This window comes from Trichoderma reesei (genome assembly GCF_000167675.1).
Source record: "Trichoderma reesei QM6a unplaced genomic scaffold TRIREscaffold_23, whole genome shotgun sequence".
In the NCBI taxonomy this organism is placed as follows: Eukaryota; Fungi; Ascomycota; class Sordariomycetes; order Hypocreales; family Hypocreaceae; genus Trichoderma; species Trichoderma reesei.
Window position 1 is genome coordinate 164,944 of NW_006711170.1, and position 21,732 is coordinate 186,675.

Sequence of the window (21,732 nt, forward strand, 5' to 3'; positions counted from 1 at the left end):
GGATTGCATCTCTCATTCAGCTAAAATCAACGATGCTGCCGATGTGTCTGGCGAAGTCATGCCGCCGAGACGTGCTATGCTCCGGCTCGAGTTCCTCCTTGGTGGCTATCGGATTATTACATTTTGCTTCATAATCGACCAGAATCACGGAAAGAAGACGCCCTCGGGAATGATATCACCATTGTGTGGATTTAACTCGGCGTGTTCGGGTAAGAGATGCTCTGCCGATCGAAGAACTAAGGTACTATTACCTTTGGGCGGCAGAGATACAGTCAGCAGTGAAATCTAAAAGTCAAGCTTACCTTACACCATCATCAGCCGCCACGATAATGGCCGTCTTATCGAGATGCCAGCCTAACCCAGGAACAGATACATACTAGGTAGCCAACTGCCCAGATGAATAACTCCTCACCCTGTTCCCGACAGCCGCAGACAGCAACGGCACTGTCCACTGGCCACTGGCACTGGGCGGTTATCTGATGAGACCACCTGACTTGCGTCAGTGACACCATGGTCACAGATAATGAGGTATGGCGCCGATGCTTAAGGCTGCTGCTAAACAAGCGTTCAATACTAGATTGCCTACATTAGCAGATGACTGAACACACACTGTTTCTCTTTTTTTGTTGGGATACGGCTGTTATAGGAGACTCTGGAAAGGAGAGATGACACAGCCGTTGGTTGGACAGTGAGGCACAAGCTTCATGATGAGACAGGCGGGAAGCATAATAGATTGCACAATAAGTTGAGGGATGGCACACGGATGGCCTGGCTGGTGGGGGGCCATTCTCATGACGCAGGGTCCATGTTTCGGTTCCTTTTTTGCTATGTATTCCCTTTGCTTCTGGTGCTTACTACTAGTAGGATGAAAGGTCATACCAGTTGATTCCATTGTATGCAAGCCTCCAGTCGCAAGGACACGGCAATCAGTCCATCAATCCAAAGGGAGACCCAGAGACTCGGAGAGAACCGCTTGCCACGGGGACGTTCGCAGCAACGCTCGCATCTCCGCCGCAGCGCCGCCAACGCCGAAGTATGCACGAGGTCGCAGGAGATGAGCGCATCGATGGCACCATACTGTAGTTGTATTACTCGTACAAGGGCAAAAAAGGGCAAGGAAGAGAGTGGCAGGACGGGATCTTTGGGTGTGGCGGGCCATGCATCAGCATCCTGGCGGATTGCGGTGAATTATCGATGCAGCTACGATGTGATACTCCCCAGCTGAGGAAAACTTTTACTTTTTTCTTCTTTTTCACCTGGCTCTATCTCATCACCCACGCCCGTCTTCGAGGTTCTATCCGGCTGAATCTGACTCGTATTGGGAACCGTGTTACTTGAGATCTTCTGTCTGAGAACATTTGGTAGATCGAGTTCCAAGTGGCTTTTGATCGCAGCGGCGATTTGCAGCTGTGACGCGTAAAGGTGACGCAGAAAAGAGGTGAGTTCTCGCCGTAATACCGCAGAGCGACAGCCTGAGGATTTGCGGCGCCAGCGCGCCAACTGAGCTGGAGGTGCGTTGTACCGGCCAAGTACGGGCCTGTACCTGCAATGTCGCCCTCCACAGCCGTTACCAGCGCTAGCCCAGTATTAAAGCACCTCAGCTCCACTGCTGTAAGTGCGTGCCGCCCGCTCACTGCAAGTAGGTAGGTACCTCACGGTACGGCGCTCGCCACCCCGGCGGTACCTCCCAGTACTCTCAACGGCCCTATCCTGCCGTGGCTGCAGCGGCCAGCGCACTTGGAGCCGCGCTGTCTCGGGACATGGAACGTCTGTGCAGGCGGCCAATGGCACCGCCGGGCGCTGGAGTCGACGGCAGCAGTGGCTGATGTGACCACTGGCTGGCCTGACCACTGGACCACCGGCACCCACTGACCGGCGGCCAACCAGCACGCGAGCACAGCACTGGAGCACGCCCCCACCCCCGTCCGTCAGGCCGTTCTGGCTCCCCCCCAGGCGGTCCAGTGCTGCTACTGCCGCTGCTAGCTAGCTGGGACTCAGGTTGTTGATGACGCTCGACCCCCGATAACAAAACAAAACCAGCCAGCCTCTCCTTTTCCCTCAACTGTCCCTCACAGCCCTCTTCCTGATCTTGTCGTGCTGTGCTCGTTCTTGGACTGGACCAGCCCCAGTCCATTGAACACGATATCGTCCCTTGCCCGAACCTATCAGTCTCTTCCCTGAAGCGCTCCACCGGCTCGGCGTCCCCAGAAGCGTTGCTGGGGCTGCTTCACCGATCATCAGGCAGTCTCCAGCTGCAGTCTTTCCCCCCGTTCGCCTTATCGCGGGTCCTTTCCCCGATATTTGCAGGATAACCGAACGCTCGCAGCCCACATTGAGCATTTTTCCCTTTCTTCCCTCTTTTATTTCTTGTCCAGACGAATACTTCCACAGCCATGGCGTTTCAGCAGCAGCCAAATCGCCCGACCACGCAGCGAGCTGCCCGCTCCGCCGTTGGCAGCCAAGGCGCCTCGAGGCTCTCTGCGCGCAACAGCCAGGGCCAGGAACCCGAAGAGGCGCAGACCTGGGTGCTCTTCTCGCCTCCCACCGATGTCACCACCACATCCTATCTGACCGAAGACGAGCATGACCAATCGCTCGAGACCCCCGGCCGGTCACGTCTGAGTGATCTCGGCAGCCTCAACACAGTTGCGAGAACAGAGTCGGCGGCGGCGGCGGCAGCAGCAGCTCAGAATGACGAGGCTCAGTCCTCGGCGCTGTCTGCGGCTGCTGATGAGTCCCAGGCCGATGACGCTGAGCTGGACAGCCTCGATGGCCATCTCCCTGGATTCAGATCAATTCCAAGGAGTAGCCTCGCGATGCCAGTCCTACCAGCGCATGATGGCCTGGGCTCGTTCCATTTGGATCAACCGACGCTTGGCCTGGACGCGCAGGACCATATTTTCCAGTTCGAGAGGTTCAACCCCAGGCGGTTACGGCGGAGGCTGAACAGCTTTGATGAAGCCCAGTTTGAGTTGGAGCAGGCGCAGGTCCAGGAGGCAGAGAAGAGGGAGCGGATTGAGGCCTGGCGGCTGGAGCATAGCCGCATCATTTTTGAAGAGGTCCAGCGCGAGGCACGGCGGTCGAGGATGATGCATCAGAAACGGGTCGTTGCGCAGAAGCCTGCTCCTCCCAAGACGGAGGAAAGCACCGATGCAGAGGACATGACGTGGCACGAGGAAGACCCAGACACACACCCAGAGGACAAGGAAGACAGCGAAGGCTTCATTACGAGAATCACCCGCAAGGTCCTGCGCGATTTACTTGGCATAGACGAAAAGATACTATCCGTGATGCTCGGCGGCGACCTTTTGGACGACGAGGAGTTATCGAGGACGCCGAGGCCGTCGGAGCAAGGGCGTGGTACTGGAGAAGCCGCGGCTCCAGAGACGGAGGAGTCGTGGCATATGCGCATCCTGGAGACGGTGTCGAGAGAACTCGGCTTGCTGGTCAACCATCTCTCGAAGCACCCCGGCGCCTTTTCGACGTATTCGCATGTTCATCAGGTGCCGCTGCCTTATGCCGGCCTGCCGGCCATACCAGAGACTGCAGACAGCCGCACCTCTGCCTCTGGACGCACGATGGCGGACAAGCTCGGCGGGAGTCCATTCCCCGAATTCAGGCCCACCATGCGACATGCCTTGCGAGCCGCGGACAGACCGTCCCTGAGGTCGACCGCACCCGATGTGCTTCTACACGATGTGTCGATGGGTGACACGTTTACGCAAGACGAGTGGGAGCAGGAGATGGACATCAAGCTGGTGTTCCGCTACCTGGTCTCACGCTTCACATCGCGGCCCGAGCCCACGCTGGGCCCCGAGCTGACGACCCGTCCGGTCCCCGCGAAGCCGCAAGACGCTGCCGCAAAGGCTGCCAGAGTAAGGCAGCACCACCCCCTCACCTCCCGGACGCGCCCTAATGAACGTCGAGCTTTCAAAGCAACTGCACCTAGCAGCCCCGTGGCTATGCGACACCACAGCAGCTGTGCCAGCCAGAGCACACGACGGTCCGCCCGGAGGAGCAGCGTCTCGTCCAGGCACTACTGGGACATTGGAGGATCCATCGGTACAGGGTCCGTGATTGCCGCCGCTCCCAACGCGCCGATGGGCAGCTGGGGCGAGGTTTGAGCGCGGGAAAGAAGCGACGGGGCGTTTTCTCATACGCGGTTTTCGCCTCGAGTCCATTCACACATACGTTCCGCCTGGCTTTTACATCCTTTTTTTTTTTCCTTCCAGCATGGCTTACAGCAGCATTACTAGGCGAGCATTGGTTTCCTTGACATTCATTTGGGAGCAAGCATAATGGATTCTTGTTGGCGACTAATATATATGAGCTGATGTTTAGGGTGGGATATGCGGGACATGGCGTTTCATTTTTCTCTCTCATCGTCCTTCTTTATGTTGAGCTACATTAGACATGCTCAGGACACACTCATCTTTTGAGATAAACCAGGGCCGAGTTCTCCCCAAGGGGAGTGTATAACATTTTACTGCCTATATCCTAGGGTTCACAAATATAAAGACATTATAATCATGCATGCATGCTCGCAGGACGGGGAAGGGGGTTGCACTGGATGAACTCGTGATGGCGATGAGGCTGGAAGACGAGGGGCTGACTTGGATGATTGCGAAGGGAATACTATCATGACCGCTGACGACAACATTTCTCTTGTTGCTCGGTGTCGGTTGGCGTTGAAAGGATGAGGCACTACCGGAGGAATCCATGTATGGGTTAATGGAAGAAACATGGGGCAAGGCGTAGAGTTGGCGGGGCTTTGATGAAACTTGGTGGCTTTTCGATGGCTTTACGGAGTAACTGCCGTCGAGTTCATTGCGTGGTGATATAGGGTACAAACAGAGTGAGGTACGGTATATGGCGGTCTTAGATGCCGCTCATGTAAATAGTCCTAGATACTTGTCTAACTAAATCATAGGAATTAAGACTTGAAGCTGTGTGATTCTCTGAGAAGAACGAAAGCAATTCATCTGAAGCAGCGCCACGCCGCAACTAAAAACGGCTCTTGTTAGTTAAAAGCCAGTGGAGGCACGGGCCATGCCGAGAGAGAAACCATTTTGGTGGGATTTAGAAAGACCCATTTATTTATTTTTTCTTCTTCTGTATGAATCAATATTGGACGGAATCGAACGCGTTTCAGGGAGATGAGAGAGATGCTCGACGGGTGTCGCGTAAAGTGGTGGGTTGAGTGGGTTTCTAAATGGAGGCGGGGTTTGCGAAGACAAGGCAGGGCAAGGGAGACGATATTCTGGGTTTATTGATGTTGCTTCGTTTGATGTTGGCGTGCTTGAAGCTGACCAGACTTCAGTCGATTAGAAGGCTGAGGGAGGCCTGGGTATGACCTCGATGTGTGTGATGAAAGAAACACTTGATGACTGGCACTGTCATTTGGTGATGCCGGCTGGCGACAGAGAGCCGCTGCTGAACGCTGCGAGATGGAGACTCTAACAAGAAACTTGATGGTCGGCAGAGACTCACTGACAGTGTACGGCAATCCATACCTAATCTCAGTAGAGGTCGCATTGGGCATCACTGGATCTCTCTCAAATAAAAAACCCCCCGGCAGATGCGGAACCAAGGCCCAGGAAGCCCCCAAGTGCGACTGTCTTGGTGATGGCTGCATCATCCCTGTTCCCGCGTTCCCCCCTCAGAGTCACTGCCAGATAGGTAGGTAATCGTGTGGATGGATGGATGCCATCTCACACAGGCCATGCGGCTGTTCTGAAATGGATGTTCTCTCGGGAGTCACCAATTGGATCGGGACAAGAAGCTGGTGTGCTGCCTGCGAGCACCACCATCTCCGAGCCAGATCCGGCATCTTTCTTTCTTGTGTCTGGCCTATGATCTTCTCCCCCCAGGCTGCACTGAGAGGCAGGCAGTTTGTCCGCGAACCATCCAAAACCCCAGAAATCAAGGCGTCCATCTCGAGTGATGACATGCCCTGTCCGTCGAGGTGCTTTAGCGGCAGAACAGGCGTGTTCGAGGGAGCCAAAGCTGTGGGGGGGGATGCATGGATGGAGAGCTGGAGTATGATAGTGCTGGAGAGAATGAATGGGCCGCGCTCTTCATCCACTCTTTTCTGCTCCCGCATCGCCTGCCATGTCCACCCTCTTCCCCCCCATATGCCGCCTTTGATCCCCCCCCCGGTCACATCCTCTCTTCTGCTTCTACTTCTACTTCTACCTCTCTGCTGCTAATTCTTCTTCCTCTGCCGTCCGTCGTCAGCCTCGAATCGCGCTCTGGGCCTTGATTCAGCAATGCTCCGGCCTCCATAGAGCAGCAGCAGCATAAATCCCTGGCCATCGCCCGCAGCCGCTCCCTCTGATTCTCGCTTATTGCTACAGCTCCTCCCGCCCGCGACTCCAGGCGGTTCGATCGACACCGACAATTGCTCTCGACTGCCGCCCCCGCAGATTGTGCTTGTCCTCTCGCCGACTCTCGCCATCTCCTCGTGCCATGAACTGAGGCCGACCGCCCTGCGACCCGTCTGGGCCTGCCGTTGCGAGAGAGGCTCAACCCGCGATCCCCTTCAATTGAGCGCGTCACCCTCCTCCAGCCTATCAACGGCAACCAACGAGCCGAGTTTCTGGGACTCCTGAGCGCCTCCTCGACATTACTCTGCCGTCCGTATCTTCCACCAAACGCAACAGCAACACGTCCCCAATGGCTTCCGCCCCGTTCGACCCCCTCCAGTTCGGCGCCGACTTCTACAGCCTCTACCAGGGATCCGCCGCCATCGCGCCCACCTCTGCTCCTCAGCTCCCCAGCGGCGGATGCAACTTTGTAGACCTGACGCCCGGCGCCGGCGCTCCTCGATGCGGCTGCCGTCGCTTCTACTCGCAGCCTGCCGGCAACAACCTCCTAGATCAGTCCGGCGGGTGGTGCATGTGCAACCACCATGCGTGCTACCACGATGAGCGTCCTCTGCACCAACAACAGCCGCCGGAGCCCATCCTCACTCCCACCGCGGCACAGGCCCTGGAGCGCCTGCAGACCATGCGCCTGCGGCAGACCATGAGCCCGGAACCGGATCTCCTCCTTCGTCAGCGGTCAATGCCCATCCCTGGGCCCGAGTTGCTCGGCCCCAACGACGCCGACCCCTTGTCCTTTCTCAACAAACCATTCGACGTTCCTTGCGACTCTCCATCAGCCCTTCCCACGCCTCGGCAGGCATCCAGCTCCATGCCAGACACACTAGCCTGGGACGGCGTCGTACGACCGAGCCCGCCAGATCCCGATCCTTCGTGGCCCTCTATTCCTCCTCAGTGCCTCATGTCCCAGGGCGCCTCTAGGAGCTCGTCCTCGTCCTCGCGCGCCAGGTACCTCAGGCCCTTTGCCGGGAAAGGCCTGCAGACTCTCGGCAGCAGAGAACCGGCTAATGCCCCAGCTGGTCTACGCGAGTCGCTGTCGGATCAGGAAATAGCGAGCATTGAGGAGCCTAATGAGGAGCAATCAACGCCACGACCAAGCACGGCTACCACCCAGGTCGCAGACGAATCCGAGACTTCACCTCGTGAGGCGTTGAGGAATCTCACAGAAACCGTCGACGCCCACGCACAACGACTCGACAGGCTGGAGACCGTCTCATTCTCCGGCAGTGCTTTCGAGGAGTGCCAGGACAGATATGAAAACATGGACGCCCGAGTCATTGAGCTGGAGAGTAAGGTGGACGACATTGAGAGGCGGATGCTCGACGATAGCTTCCTGGGCCGTCACAATGCCGAGGACGATGCTGCCACCCCCAGCGCTGCCTCAGTTACCTCCAGCACTGCCAGCCGACAAGGTCACTCTGACCAAGTACACGTGCAGCTCCAGTCACTGCAGACTCAGGTCAACATTCTTCGCTCCGCCATCCCTTGTCCGGAACACGCGTGGGAAGTCGAGGTTGTCTTCCTTCCGTTCCCTCTGAAGCGGATTTGGCGGCAAATCCACCAGTTCAACCTTGGCCCCATTGTCGACCATGGAAGCGAGTCATCATCTCAAGCCCACAATACACAAAACGCTTCCAAATTCAGGGATGCGTCCGGCATGTTGGAAGCCTGGCGTGCTGCGCAGGGCCATGATTGGGAATGGCTGCTGCCTAGGGCATGCAACGACCAGAGCGTAATCGACATGCGCCTGAGGAGTCGTGGGCTGATCAAGAAGATCAGGGTCACGGGGCCGGATGCAAGGAGCGTTAGCACTGCGATGCGTGGCGCCTTTGGAAATGTGCTTCGCGACATGCAGATGTACAACAGGCATCAGATTCCAGGCCTCAAGGCCCCGGAGTCCATGGGACTTCATTCTCCGTGGATTCCTCTCCGCAAGATCCACAAAGACTCGCGCCTCAGGTTCTTGAGTCCCGAGGAGATGCTGACACCGGCACTCTGGGACGTGCAGTTCCTGAACTCGGTCAGGATGGAGGCAGCGCAACCTAGATTGTTCGTTACCCATCCCGGCGCCTATGTCCAGGACATGAAAGCATACGATTCAGGCTGGACATGGCAGAAGTTGAAGAAGGAGGTCCCGCCGGTGTGTGCCGACGATTCTGAGTCACAGCAAGTGCCCGATTCCGCTCGTCTCGAAAGAGATTGCTGGGCGTGGAATGACAATCTCGACGGTGGCCCCATCGTGCAGCCGCCCAACAAGGAACGACGCCACAGGAGCGTCTCGATATCGCCCCAGGTGGAATACTTCCCTGCCTCCACGTCATGGTCCAGCAGCTTTACCGATGCTGCCCACCACCAGCCAACGATACTCAAGAGTCGGGAGGAGTCGGTGCCGCCGTTCATCAGGACGCCCTCGGCCCCCATCTCTTCTTCCATGGCGCTTCAGACTGCGTACGGCAGCGCGTCTCGCAGGCGAAGGGCATCCTCCCGCAGACAGAGCCGACATTCCTCGCCGCTCGTCTACGCCGGCGTCAGGAAGAGCCAGTCGACCCGCGACCCGCCCATCCACCACCCGATAAGCCCGAGACCGACCGCGTCCCCGTCCCCGGCGCCGGATCGCCCCGAGCGGCGGGATCGGGCAATTCCTCGAGGAACAACGCCCGCTACACCGCACAGCATGTTTGCCCCTCGGGGTGTCCTGACAGAGCGGGATGACTTCGACATGGATGAAGGCGAAGCGACTGATGTTGACATGGATCTAAACGCCGTCTACCAGAGGAACCTTGAATCAGACGGCGAAGGGGACAGCGAGGGCACCGTGTCCAGTCCCCTGTTTAACACGAGTAGTTCAGAGCCAGCTACACAGGACCTTGATCAAGGTCGCGAAGACGAGCATCTTTCAGACGCTGAGAATATGGATCCCATGGCGGACGACGACGAGGACAACGACGGCGATACATTTGACATTCATCAGGATGGGGAAGCTACGAGATTACTGTAGCTACCCCTCGTTTGCCCTTTCTTTGATGAATTTTCCGGTGCTTATAAGGATTTTTCTTCTTTTTTTTAAAAAAAATTGCTCTTCACTTGGACCAACCGGGCTTCTTGGGTGGGATTTGTAGAGGAAACCAAAAGTGGTGGTATTCAATGACGGGGTGATAGAGGATCTTCTTGTGGGGGGGGGGGGGGGGGGGGGGGGGGGGTATGAGATATATAAACCTTGTATCATGGCGGAAAGACCGCTCTCTCGTTTAGATTACCATTCTTGATGGAATTGCGTTTGGCAAAGGGGTGGATATGTGTGGCCTTGGCCGTCTTGGTCGGGGGGCGGGGGTCTTTGCTTTTACAGTCTATGGGGCAATGATTCGCATGGTGTTGCGGGAGTTTTACGATTTCGCGGTTTGGATTGGATATATATATATATATATCTTATGTGCTCGGAGGATGATCAAAACGGACAATTCTCTCTCTCTCTCTCTCTCTTTTCTGGTTATACCGATTCATCACTCTTCTCCTGTCAAGGTTGATGCTCTCGCTGTCATGTCTCAATGCTCCTTATCCATCAAATACATGTTCGATTTACTGGCCATACTTGAGGATATAGTACAACTACCCACAGCCAAGCCCACATTATACAGACACCCCATAAGCCAGAAACAATACAAAGCAGTGACATGAAAGAGCGCATACAAACAGGAGAGATCCGCTCTCGTATTGCATTGACTGAATACAACTTGTCTCTCAAACAAACCATATCCTCATCGGCGTATCATGCGCCCTCTTCTCGCTGTCCTTCCTCCCTCTCCACCAGTGCCCTCCAATCATCATGTGGGAATAGCACGAGACACAGAATGAAACCACACCACAAAAAGCTCACACACCAAGAAACAGGATTTCTTTCAAGTCATCTTCATTTGTATTCCAACTACATACCCTTAAAATCATCAACGATGGTAAATCGAGCATCTGGTATATAACTTTCTTTGCGCAAAAGGAGAAGAAAAAAAAGGCAAATCTATGTCGAACAACGCAAAAAAAAAAGCCATAGTATAGCAGGGATCTATGTTTGCGATGGAGGGACTGCATATCGTGTATCATGCGGATACCGTTATAGTAGCATATGCATGTGTAAGAGAGAAAGGCAAGGTACTTTGTGTGTGTGTGTAAGGGATCGCAAGCCGCGAGATTGGGTATCAATAGGTCCCCCCCGTAAGAAGTAGTATGAAAACCGCCCCGAACAACTCCTCTCCTATCAAAGGACAACAAGAAAAAAATGCAGAGCAGTAAAATGAGAGAATTCATCGATTCGTTGGCGAGAGCCGTCACAAGGCGGGGCAGGTGCTCGTCGAAAACGAAGCATCTGTCCACTTCGACAGGCAAAAGGAAACCAGCAGAAAGCGAAATGCAGCAAAGGGGGGGCCAAGATGCACAAATCCAAACAGAAACAACGCCGGTGCGCTCTCCCGCACGTCTAAGCGCCCGTGTAAACCGTAATCAGAGACTCGTTTTTTCGCTTGAGTCCTTTATTCCAGATGTAATTCAGGCTCAACAAGAGCCTTGCAACCGTTGCATATGATTCGTTTCCTCTTGGGTAGCAATGGCCGACCTTTCATTGGGTACGCATCCAAGCGTGGCGAAAGTGTCCAGAAAGGTTCCTAGCAAGAGGGCAAACGAACAAGGCAAGATAAAGGGGAATCTGCGCCGATGCATGTGTGTCCGACCGGCGCCTAGTACCAGGTGCCCTTGGGATCAACCTCATACAACAGGCGGCAGTTCCTGGCCGGACAAAGCGTTTGGCGCTCGAGATTCTTGAACTTGGGTCCGGCAGGCCCTGTCACGTAGTGGTACTGGCCAAAAAGACGCCACTGTCGAGGATCGGCGAGAGTGTAGACCTCGTCGCCCCAACGGCCCTGGAAGTGCAGCCACGTAGTCGGAGCATCCGGATTGGACGCAGCGGGAGTGAAGCTGTGCGTGTCGTGCAGGAGCCCCTTCTCCGCAATGCCGTCCTCATGCTCGATGGTGTCCTTGGGGTCTTCGCGCGTGTAGTCGTAGAAGTAGGCATAGTTGTTCAGCGCGGGATCCCATAACGGGCCCTTGTCCGTAACATCCTTGAGCAGTTTGAAGGGCAAGACGTAGGGATGGCTGCCAGGCAGGGCATACATGGCATGAGAGCCGACGGCAGAGTAGATGACGGGCCTGTCGCCGCGCTTCTCAACCGCCTCCCAAGCGTACGCCTGACCACCCTCGTGCTCGGAGAAGAAGATACCACGGGGCACCCCGTTCTGAAAGCGCACCATGCAGTGCTCCCAGTCGCCCACATGATTGCCGAATCGCAAGCCAAGGACAGTCTGTCCTAGGTTGTAGCTGTAGAAGAAGAACCAAAAGGCATCGATGATGCCCGACCCCTTGTCGACCAGGACAAGAGTAGCTGGCGCCTTCGAGTAGCCATCGGGATCGGGCTTGTGACCGCGGGGAACAATGCGCTGCTGCTCTTTGCCGGGTGCGGGTGTAGGAGCGTACGCGGGTACATTCTTGTTTCGGGGATCTGAGATGCGATGCACGGGGTGCTTCTTGTCGACATCGAACCAGGTGTCGGGCTCGCTGTGCACCTTCTTGCCGCTTCCCAAGGAGGGCGGCGTTGAAGCATTGGGGTCATCAAAGGGAACCGGCAGGTTGTCATGGCTGTGCAGCCACTTGGGTCGAGATTCGACATCCTCGACGCTGTGAAGGGTGACCATGCGCTTTTCGTACTTGTTGAGAGCCTGCAAGTTGTGCAGGGATACTTTTTCGGTCAGGTTGACTCGCTTGTGGTCGACCGTGACAATCATGTGCTCAATGTGCTCGCGAATGTCCGAAGGCCAGAACTGCTCGCCAGAGTAGAGGTGGACCAGCGGCGCATGCTTGAGGACATACTGGGGAACTTCCCTCAAGATCTTGCGCCGCTCCTGTGGGTTTCTCTTCTTGTCCGACCTCTTACTCCGTCGACCGTCGGCCTCTTGCGCATTCAATTCAGCATCCTCCTCCCAAGTTCGATCCATGCGCTTGCGCAATTCAAGCCTCAGCTCATCTTCGGGTTCATCCTCGAGGGGCGGGAGCACTGCTGGGTCCCTTCGAAGGTGGTGCAGACCACACAGACTAAACCATCGGCAGGCTTGGCGATCCCAGAAGTAGGGACTGCTGCTGACCCAAAGACGATCACGAGCACGGCTCTCGGGATTTCTGTCCGTGGGATCGAGGATGACGGGCAGGTAGGTAGCCGCAAAGACGATGATTGCCAGCGGCACCGTCAAGATCATGAACCGGCGCATCCAGTACATGGCGGCTTTGGGGTCCGGAACGGCCGGCAATAGAAAGACGAGGTATTTGCGGGCAAGTGAGAGTCGATGATGGCTGATATGAAAGGTCGGAAGGCAGACGATATATCAGATGAAGTCGCCAGAGACCGGAGGTGCTCAGCCTGAGCGTTGAGGCCGGCCAAGATGTAGATTGTTAACGAATATGGTAAGGCTTCGTATTAATGATGACGTCGAATAACTGCTTGTAGAATGAGAGATGTAGAGATATCGTGCAGCAAAACCCGCAGGATCGCAAACATCAACAGAGAACGAGCGAGAGATGTCGACAAGCCAGCGAACCGGAAGAGGCGGGCGGTCCGGGGGGGGGAGGCTGCGGCTCGAAGCGGATCCAAGACTCGAGAGACAAAGGAGGATGGCCAAGGGACTGTTATAAGAGCATCACGGAGGGGCGAAAAGCACTGATCACGACGCCCCTGGCGACATGCTTGAGCGATTCACAAGCGAAATGAACAGACGAGGATGTGGGGAAGAGGAAGAAGAGTGAGGGAGAAAAACAGGGACGAAGCAAAGTAGAAGAGGAAGACAAAGAATGAGGAAAAGTTTGAGTTAGTCGGGAAGCGTGAGCCATTGAGACGCAGCCTCAAAGTTGGTGGAGGTTCTTGTTTGTGGCGGAGGGTGTGTGGTGCTAAGGCAAGGCCAGGAATGTCGCGGTACTTGGCGGGTACTCGTACAGCGTACACGCATTCGGGCGGCAGGTGGCTGCTCCACTCCCGGCACCGGCCAGGCAGCCCGCATCAACGTACCGGTACCTTGATCTGGGGCCGCAACCGCTGGGCTGGCACGTCTGTCGCCACGCGGCGCCGTGGTTGGTCGCTGGCGCTCGCTTTAGTGGGCAGCGGCGGGCGCTGATTGGGCCGGCATTGCTCGGGCGCTGGACGGTACCTCGCAGCGCTGCCTGACCCCCGACCGTCTTCGTACTGTACCTCCAGACTGGTGAGTACGAGTACGAGCGCCCACTGAAACCCTCAAAGAGCCCGTGGCCAGACTTCGTACCTGTACCTGTACCGCTACATGTCGTGCGTCCGTTGGGAAGGAAGGAGTGTCCGGCTGAGCCGCCCTGACAGGAAGCCAAGGCCAGCCCGCTGCACCTGCCCCCTTCTCCTCCTCTCGTCTCGCCATGTCATTCGCCAGATGCTCACGCAGCGGTGCCATGTGTTCTTGCCAGCAGCTCTTTCCCTTTGGGCCCTCCTTCCTTGCAGGTACCAGCAGCGGTACAAAGGTAAGCACTCAAGCAGAGCAGGTAGCGGTACATCCAGGCTGTTGTCATTCCAGGTTCTCTCAAGGCGAATCACTGCCGACGACTTCAATGGTCCGTGAAGATGGCCCCCCATTTGGTCCCGTGGAGAGGACAGACAGCCGCGCCTGTGTTGGAGCATATCGTACCGGATACGTATCAAGGTGCTGCATTGTGAGACACTTCGGCTTCGGAAGTGCTCATGGGCTTGGTGCGATAATATGTAATACGCCAAATACGGTGTAGGAGCGTTGGGATTACGACTCAGCAATTGTGCCGTCTCGTAAACCTCTAGTCATGTTACCGACTACCCTGTATTTCAACGCAGTTAATTGATCGGAGGAGTACCATTCTGGTGTTTGACTAAAAGGGCGAGTCCCTCTAAACTGTTCAATTAAATCGTTGCTTGCCTGCTTCTCTGAAATCCGTCTGAGGTCAATCGCTGCAGCTCAGGCTCATTTGTACATACTTATCACTACCCCGAAAGACCCCTAAACGTCATCGAGCCATATTCGGCGCACTCCACATGAATTAGGTCGGTCGCCAATCTGAATAGGCACAGTACAGAAAGCAAATGGAAGAAAGGGACAACATGTTGCAGCATCGACGAGACAACAAGATACGAGAGCACATGATTCATTCTCCGGTGTGTTTACCTCTCCTGAGGCCGTTTCCTGTTGCAGGCCTACTTCCACTGTGGAACAAGGACTAACTACCTGGACGAGTTCATCGTCGTTAGGAGGCGTCTCTTGAACAATAGAACACTAAAGCACTTGAAACCAACTTTGAGCCGGCCTTTCAAACGGACGCCACATTAGATTAGTCCCGATACTGTTAATGCTCGATTGGATCCAAGTTCCAATGGCCTCGCACTGCCGGCTCACCTCATATGCAAGCAGCAACTAGTAGTAGTGGTTACGTGTAAACGGCCAGCTTACTACTGTGCTATTTTCGTCTCTTTGAATCGTATCCCATCACTTGAGTACTCTATTACCTTACTATCTAGATCTTCCGTGTACGGATCAGAGGCAGTGAGAGCATACCTATATAAAGCCAACAGAATATCACTGATTCGGTTCTCTGGGAATGACTGGCTGAGTTTTGCCCCTCGTACTCGTAAACTCTTAGCCCGCAGAGGTATGGATGGACAGTGGAACAGTCTCCTTCAGACAGTACCTACAAGTCTTCGCAAAAGACAAGGCATGACATGGCTTGAACTGCAATCTGAATGTCCATACTAGTAGTCACGGTCATGACTGGATGGCAGTCATACTGCAAATGGCGTTCGCCTCAGCATGCATGTACATAGCCTATACTCTAATCCTCCCTCTTCAGTTAATACCGCACCTCTCCGCGTATCGAGCTGCCAGACAGTAGTCCCAGATCTGGCCCTGGCCAATAGCACTACATGCCTCAAGCATGCGGCAGTTGGAGGCCATCTGGGCCATGGCGGATATTAATCGCAGTGCCCATCCATGCCACTCGCTAGCCTCATCTGCTAGATTCGTCCCGTGAACCCTGACACCCTGAAGCTCTCCAGAGCCAAGAGATCGTCCCGTCCGATTCGCGTACGAGATTCCACTCGGAGGCTAGATGGCGCGGGCATCTGCGGCGAACCACTTCCCTCGAGGCCACCACATGGCATCGCCCGCTGGCCAGCGTCAGCATACCATGGCTTGGCTGCTGAACGAGTAGAATTGCAAGGCTGCCTCATTGTGCTACCGGCCAAACAGCTGATCCTCACACATGACTCTGTGTGGCAATTACTCGCACAGAGTCATGCCAAGTTGGTGCCACGGACAATGCTTTATCAATGTCGTTACGATTCACTCGTACCTCAGGGCTAGTCATGCATCAACACCCTGGTGCCATTTGCCCATGCTTCGTAGCGATGCGGCTCATTGCCGTTGAGGCAGTGTCGTGCCAATATACGGCGTCGCGATTAGCTGTTACACGGCCTGTTGCCGTACAGCGCCTCCGAATGAGTCTGACCCCCCCTTGATCGAAATCCCAGCCATGGTTAATTGTGCGAAAATCTCTCGAGTAGTCATGCACGAGAGCTTCCCCCGACCCAGGCGGCGATGGACCTGTAAGCATCCTCCACATCAGACCCTAATCAAGCATCATCGTATCGCCGTCGTTGTCGTCTTCGTCCCCTTGATCGTCGTTGTCCTCATCGGAAGAGACGCGCCGCCTTTCTGGTCCGTCACTGTCCTCGGAGATGTCGTTGATGCTATCATCCTCATCCTCGTCCTCTTGGATGCCAAATAGCTCGTCCCAATGGCTTGGCGTTGGTGTGGAGAGCTCATTAGCATCCAGAGCAGATCCGGTGCCCCTATCTGTTGCCGCCGAGCCTCCTCTTGCAGCGGATGCCCTCCTGCGTCGACCCCCTCGGCGGCCCTGGCTTCGCCTCATATACCGACGCTCTCTTCTCTCGTCTGGATCGGCTCCGTTACTCTGGTCAACACCAAGACTTGGCTTCTTTCGGCGCGGTTTGAAGTCTGGTCCCTTTCTGTCGTCAAAATCCTTCCCGGGACCATCCAATGCATAAACCGTGACCTCGTCCGGGTCTCCCCTCTTCTTCTTCAAGGCGATGAGGTTCTCCAGGAAGCGTAGCTGCTGCGCCCGTTCGCCGGTCCGATCCTTTCCAGGGGGGATGCGAATGTTCCACTCCTCGCGAATAGCTGCCAGAGTGTCCTCCTGAGCCACCTTGGGCTTCAATATCTTCTCGGTAGTCAAGAGACGCGAGGAGCTGGCCCCAAGTATGTCCACTCCACCGGGAAGATGGCGAAGAGCGGGTAGCTGGGCGGCATCTTTGGCTTCGCGGTCTGCCAGGATCGCTTCCGTCCCAATGACCTCTGCCCATTGCCCCTCAAACACGCGGCCCCTGTAGGATATAATCGGGTTCTGAGAGTGAAGTTCGAGAATCTGAATCTCTTCTAGGGGTTCGTCGGCTTGTTCCGTGTCCTCTGCTGTCGCCTCCGTCTCTGCTCTCGCAGTTTCCGCCTCTTTTTCTTTTCCCTTTCCCTTGTCCTTTCGCCCGTGATTCGTCGGTTTTGCAGCATTGTTCCGTCCAACATCCCCCATAGCTCTCAGCCGAGGGTCTATGTTTGCGTCATCTGCGTTTTCCACCTGCTCTTGTCCTGAGGCATCATGATCGGGTCCGGGGTTCTCGTCATCGTCCTGATCATTGCCTTCCTTGTCATTGGAGTCTTGCGGCCCGACAGCATGGTCATTGGGCCTTGAATCGAGCTTCAAGTGATCCGCATACTGGTCTGACCAGTTCTTGTAGTACCCGCCGCGGCTGTGATGATGGGCTTTTGCTGGGCGTTCTTTGAACTCCGGGTATGATAATTCCACTGTCAGATAGTATGTCTAGTTGGGGCAGAAGTTAGCTTTCGAGGGCGCGAAGCTCTTGCCACTCCAGCCGCAGAGATGTAGGTAGGAAGACCTTACCTCTGTCTCGGTGGCAGAGTATTCATACTCCCACTCGTCCTGGTCATCTTGCGACACCTGCTGCAGGACCTTGTCGACGTTCAAAGCGCCGGGTTCGTCCCCCAGCCATGGCGAAGAAGTCGTTGCCGCCGCCGATTTCCCAGCCGCTGAAGCTGTAGCTGAGGTTGCCATGGTAAGTAGGTAGCTAGCACAGCCAACAGTCCCCGAGGCAGCTGGGCAATGCGCCAGACTGTGCTGCTGTGACGGATATTGCGCGAGTCGAATGGTGTCTCTGTCCCAGCATCAGCCAACACGCCAGTCGCGCAGATTGTGCAATGCTCTACATGAAGCCAGCCTCAGCTCCAAGTGCCGTGCATCGGGTGATGAGAGAAAGAAAAAACAATTGAACCTGCAAGTTGCGAACCTTGAAAGCTCTTTGACAAGATCCGATGCCACCCACCGCGTCTGCTTTCGGCCTAGTCGCGTCGCCAGTGACTTGGGTTCGAACATCAGCCCCGCTATCGCTCTTTTGACTGCCGTTATCAGGCCCACGATAAGAATTTCGCATCGCGGCCGGTTCAAAGTGCATAGCGGATGAACTATTTCGACTCAGACTCTTGCTTTGACTCACAACCCGCCTCAGGAATTATTTTTATCTCTTTCTTTTGCTATAAGTGCAGTGCAAATCCCATTGATTGCAGAAGCACTTCGCATCATACTGTGATACATACATTCACCGCAAGAGTTACCATCCGCGAGCTGGCTGCGCAACCCTCAGCAACCGCATCCGCAACTCACCAAAAACGCTGAACCCCGCGGGCTGTTCTCAGGCAGCAGCAGCAGGCAAAAGATGCCTACGGTTCACCTCCTGGACTACGTGGCCGGCAATATCCGCAGCCTGGTCAATGCCATTGAGAAGCTGGGCTACGAGGTCGACTGGATCCGGTCTCCCGAAGATGTGCCCAAAGCAGAGGTTTGAGTGACCGGACGGGTTCCTCTCAAGGCATTTTGACTCACTTACTCATGCTTTTTCCATGACAGAAACTCATTCTTCCCGGAGTTGGCCACTTCGGCCACTGCCTCACCCAGCTCTCACAGGCAAACTACCTGCCCGCGATAAGAAAGCACATTGACGAGGGCAAGCCGTTCATGGGCATCTGCGTCGGCCTCCAAGCCCTGTTCGAGGGCTCAGAGGAAGACCCAGAGGTGCCCGGTCTCGGCCTGATACCCTCGTCTCTCACACGCTTCGATGACCAGGACAAGTCGGTACCGCACATTGGGTGGAACGACGCCAACACCGGAGGAAAGGTCATGTACGACCTGAGGCCGGACTCGAAATACTACTACGTCCACACCTACAAGTCTCCCTACAGCAAAGGCGAGCTCGAGGCCAAGGGCTGGACAGTCGCGACGGGCACCTACGGAAAGGAGACGTTCATCGGCGCCATCGCAAAGGGCAACATCTACGCCACGCAGTTCCACCCCGAAAAGTCGGGCGTCGCCGGCCTTCGGACGATCCGGGCCTTCCTGACCGGCTCCGGCGCGCAAAACCTCGGCGCCGATCTGCCCTCGGACGGCATGGCGGCGTCGAGAGAACCCAAGGACGGCCTCACGCGCCGCGTCATTGCCTGCCTCGACGTGCGGACCAACGACCAGGGTGACCTCGTCGTCACAAAGGGCGACCAGTACGACGTCCGCGAAAAGGGCGCCGACCGCAACGTCCGCAACCTGGGCAAGCCCGTCGAGATGGCCAAGAAGTACTACGAGTCGGGCGCCGACGAGGTCACCTTCCTCAACATCACGTCCTTCCGCGACTGCCCGCTCGCCGACCTCCCCATGCTCGAGGTCCTCCGGCAGACGTCGCTGACCGTGTTCGTGCCGCTGACCATTGGCGGCGGCATCCGCGACACCGTCGACACCGACGGCACAAAGGTCTCGGCCCTCGACATCGCCACCATGTACTTCAAGTCCGGCGCCGACAAGGTCTCCATCGGCTCCGACGCCGTCCTCGCCGCGGAGGAGTACTACTCCCTCGGCAAGAAGCTCTTTGGCAACACCGCCATCGAGCAGATCTCGCGCGCCTACGGCCGCCAGGCCGTCGTCGTCAGCGTCGACCCCAAGCGCGTCTACGTCCCCAAGCTCGACGCCACCCGCCACGCCATCATCAAGACCGACTTCCCCGGCCCCAAGGGCGAGGCCTTTTGCTGGTACGCCTGCACCATCAAGGGCGGCCGCGAGACGCGCGACATGGACGTTGTCGAGCTCGTCCAGGCCGTCGAGGCCATGGGTGCCGGCGAGATCCTGCTCAACTGCATCGACAAGGATGGCACCAACAGCGGCTTCGACCTCGAGCTCATCCGCCAGGTCAAGGGCGCCGTCAAGATCCCCGTCATTGCGTCCAGCGGCGCCGGCAACCCGGCGCACTTTGAGGAGGTCTTTGAGAAGACCACCACGGACGCCGCGCTGGGTGCCGGCATGTTCCACAGGGGAGAGTATACGGTGAAGCAGGTCAAGGATTACCTTCAGCAAAAGGGGCTGCTGGTAAGGCAATTCGAGGGCGAGTTGTGATGAGTCTGAATGAGCACATGATGTGGGGATCCAATATAGAAGAAAAGATATGATGCCGATAGTTTAGAGTAATTTGAAAAAAGGATATGATTTGATACATTCCACGGATTGAGTACACTTGAGGAAAAACTTGTTTGAAGACAAGTAGAATCAATCCATTCTCAAAGTTATATACACGCTTGGCAGCTACCTGGTAACTGTTGGCCTTAAACCTGTCCGGAATACTCCGTCGCAGTTCTATCCCGGTTGAGCCGTGACTCCAGATGGAATTGTCCAGACGCCGTTGGTCCAAAGAGGCAGTTTGCCAATTGTCAAAGCACGAACAGAGTGAGAAAAAAAAAAAAAGAAAAAAGAAAACAGCACCACGGAAAACTCCTGGGAGGTGATGCCGGCCTAGAGAAGAACCATGGAATTGTTTGCCAACGCCCCGTGGTTTTTGTCGCAAAAGAAAAGGTATGGGCAGTCCAAAGATATCAACCTAGTTTGCTTTTGGGTGTATCGCAGCAAAGATCGCACAGATGAAGCACAGGCAATCAGAGAAAAAAAAAAAAAAAGCAAAGAAAAGCTTAGAGTTCCATGCCCATGAAAACCCACTGCTTGCTAGTCACGTCCAAGTCCTTGGCCCAGTGATCTAGTGTGGCCATGTCGAAGCCAACCCACTGAAGGCTCTTGATCAAATCATGAGCGTCATCTGCAGGAAGTCGGCGATCGAGGCAAGCGACGATCTGGCTGCAGGCCAAGGGACCGTCGGCAAGCTCAATGAGCGCCATAAGACTAAGGGAAATTGTTAGACTCACTTCAAACAGGAGGAAATGCAGAAAACTTACGCCTTTTTCAAGTCTCTTCCTAGCACGCCTTCAATGTCGAAGAAGACAAAGAGGGACTTCTCCCTCCCGTCGTCTGCCACAAAGGCGCGGAAGCTTGATCCGCCGGCATAGTCCCAAACCTCCATCCAAGCGTCGATCCGCGAGCCTGCCGGAGCTGCGTCCGGGCCCTGGTTGAATGGATCTGCGAGGTGGTTGTCGGGTGGCGGCGATTGCAAATAAGCACCTGTCAAGCCGGAGCCATGAACAGACTGGTCCCTCTCACCAAGGAACACGGTCTTCATGGTCTCACAGAAGAATCTCTCACATTCTTCCCTGATCATGAGTGCTGCCCCCCCTCGTCGCTCCAGGCGGCGGCCCGGAATGTCGCGCTTCTTCTGCTTAGGAAGAAGGGCGAGCTCGTTGGACGAGGTCAATGCGGCGAGGGGGGGACTTGACGGAGGAGAAGGCAGGCCTGAGGAAGGGACCTCAGGAATACCACTCCGCCCCTGGGCAGATTGTTAGCACCATAATCATCATCATCCATGAGGTATTGTCCTCTTAGAGGCCAATTAGGAGATTCCGGGACTCACCTGTGACCCCCGTAGTGCAGTAGTGGAGGCCCTTGAGGTTGGCGGCCGAGTCGACAATGTAGCAGGAGGCAAGGACGTTGACACGGGCAGTCAGGTCCTCGCCATAATTACTACTGTAATTTAAATTGTGGTTACTCATTGGCGACATTGCTGCTAGATTCCACGGTGATTGCTTGAGAGGTGTTGTTTTTGGACGAAGTTATCGAGGATTACCGAGCCGTGGGCTAGGTCGTCTGGAGGTGGCGAGGTTTGACTTTGGTGGTGACGCACGAAGCAGCGGATCGTTCAGATTCGGATCTGGTCGAAGTTGCGGATTTGCGTGGCTTTGAATTGTTAAGAGAGTTGAGGAGTGGTGACCGGGTT

General features: G+C 55.7%; 6 protein-coding genes across 6 annotated transcripts; 3 read left to right on the plus strand and 3 right to left on the minus strand.

Annotated features, from left to right (window-relative positions):
- Positions 1 to 2,159: 2,159 nt before the first annotated feature.
- Positions 2,160 to 4,124, plus strand: TRIREDRAFT_81183 (uncharacterized protein; the record flags this gene model as incomplete). Its single annotated transcript, XM_006968400.1, has 1 exon — positions 2,160 to 4,124. The coding sequence occupies exon 1, from the start codon at positions 2,394 to 2,396 to the stop codon at positions 4,122 to 4,124; it is 1,731 nt and encodes a 576-aa protein (XP_006968462.1). The 5' UTR covers positions 2,160 to 2,393.
- Positions 4,125 to 6,675: 2,551 nt separating this feature from the next.
- Positions 6,676 to 9,381, plus strand: TRIREDRAFT_110922 (uncharacterized protein; the record flags this gene model as incomplete). Its single annotated transcript, XM_006968401.1, has 1 exon — positions 6,676 to 9,381. The coding sequence occupies one exon, from the start codon at positions 6,676 to 6,678 to the stop codon at positions 9,379 to 9,381; it is 2,706 nt and encodes a 901-aa protein (XP_006968463.1).
- Positions 9,382 to 11,107: 1,726 nt separating this feature from the next.
- On the minus strand, positions 11,108 to 12,676 carry TRIREDRAFT_67902 (uncharacterized protein; the record flags this gene model as incomplete). Its single annotated transcript, XM_006968463.1, has 1 exon — positions 11,108 to 12,676. The coding sequence occupies one exon, from the start codon at positions 12,674 to 12,676 to the stop codon at positions 11,108 to 11,110; it is 1,569 nt and encodes a 522-aa protein (XP_006968525.1).
- A 3,406-nt stretch (positions 12,677 to 16,082) lies between these two features.
- On the minus strand, positions 16,083 to 17,597 carry TRIREDRAFT_68080 (uncharacterized protein; the record flags this gene model as incomplete). Its single annotated transcript, XM_006968464.1, has 3 exons — positions 16,083 to 17,003; positions 17,049 to 17,345; positions 17,427 to 17,597. The coding sequence occupies 3 exons, from the start codon at positions 17,595 to 17,597 to the stop codon at positions 16,083 to 16,085; spliced, it is 1,389 nt and encodes a 462-aa protein (XP_006968526.1).
- A 440-nt stretch (positions 17,598 to 18,037) lies between these two features.
- TRIREDRAFT_81188 (imidazole glycerol phosphate synthase-like protein) lies at positions 18,038 to 19,973 on the plus strand (the record flags this gene model as incomplete). Its single annotated transcript, XM_006968402.1, has 2 exons — positions 18,038 to 18,378; positions 18,447 to 19,973. The coding sequence occupies exons 1-2, from the start codon at positions 18,256 to 18,258 to the stop codon at positions 19,971 to 19,973; spliced, it is 1,650 nt and encodes a 549-aa protein (XP_006968464.1). The 5' UTR covers positions 18,038 to 18,255.
- A 566-nt stretch (positions 19,974 to 20,539) lies between these two features.
- Positions 20,540 to 21,517, minus strand: TRIREDRAFT_23124 (uncharacterized protein; the record flags this gene model as incomplete). Its single annotated transcript, XM_006968361.1, has 3 exons — positions 20,540 to 20,747; positions 20,801 to 21,285; positions 21,377 to 21,517. 3 exons carry the CDS (start codon positions 21,515 to 21,517, stop codon positions 20,540 to 20,542), a joined length of 834 nt encoding a protein of 277 aa, XP_006968423.1.
- Positions 21,518 to 21,732: the final 215 nt, after the last annotated feature.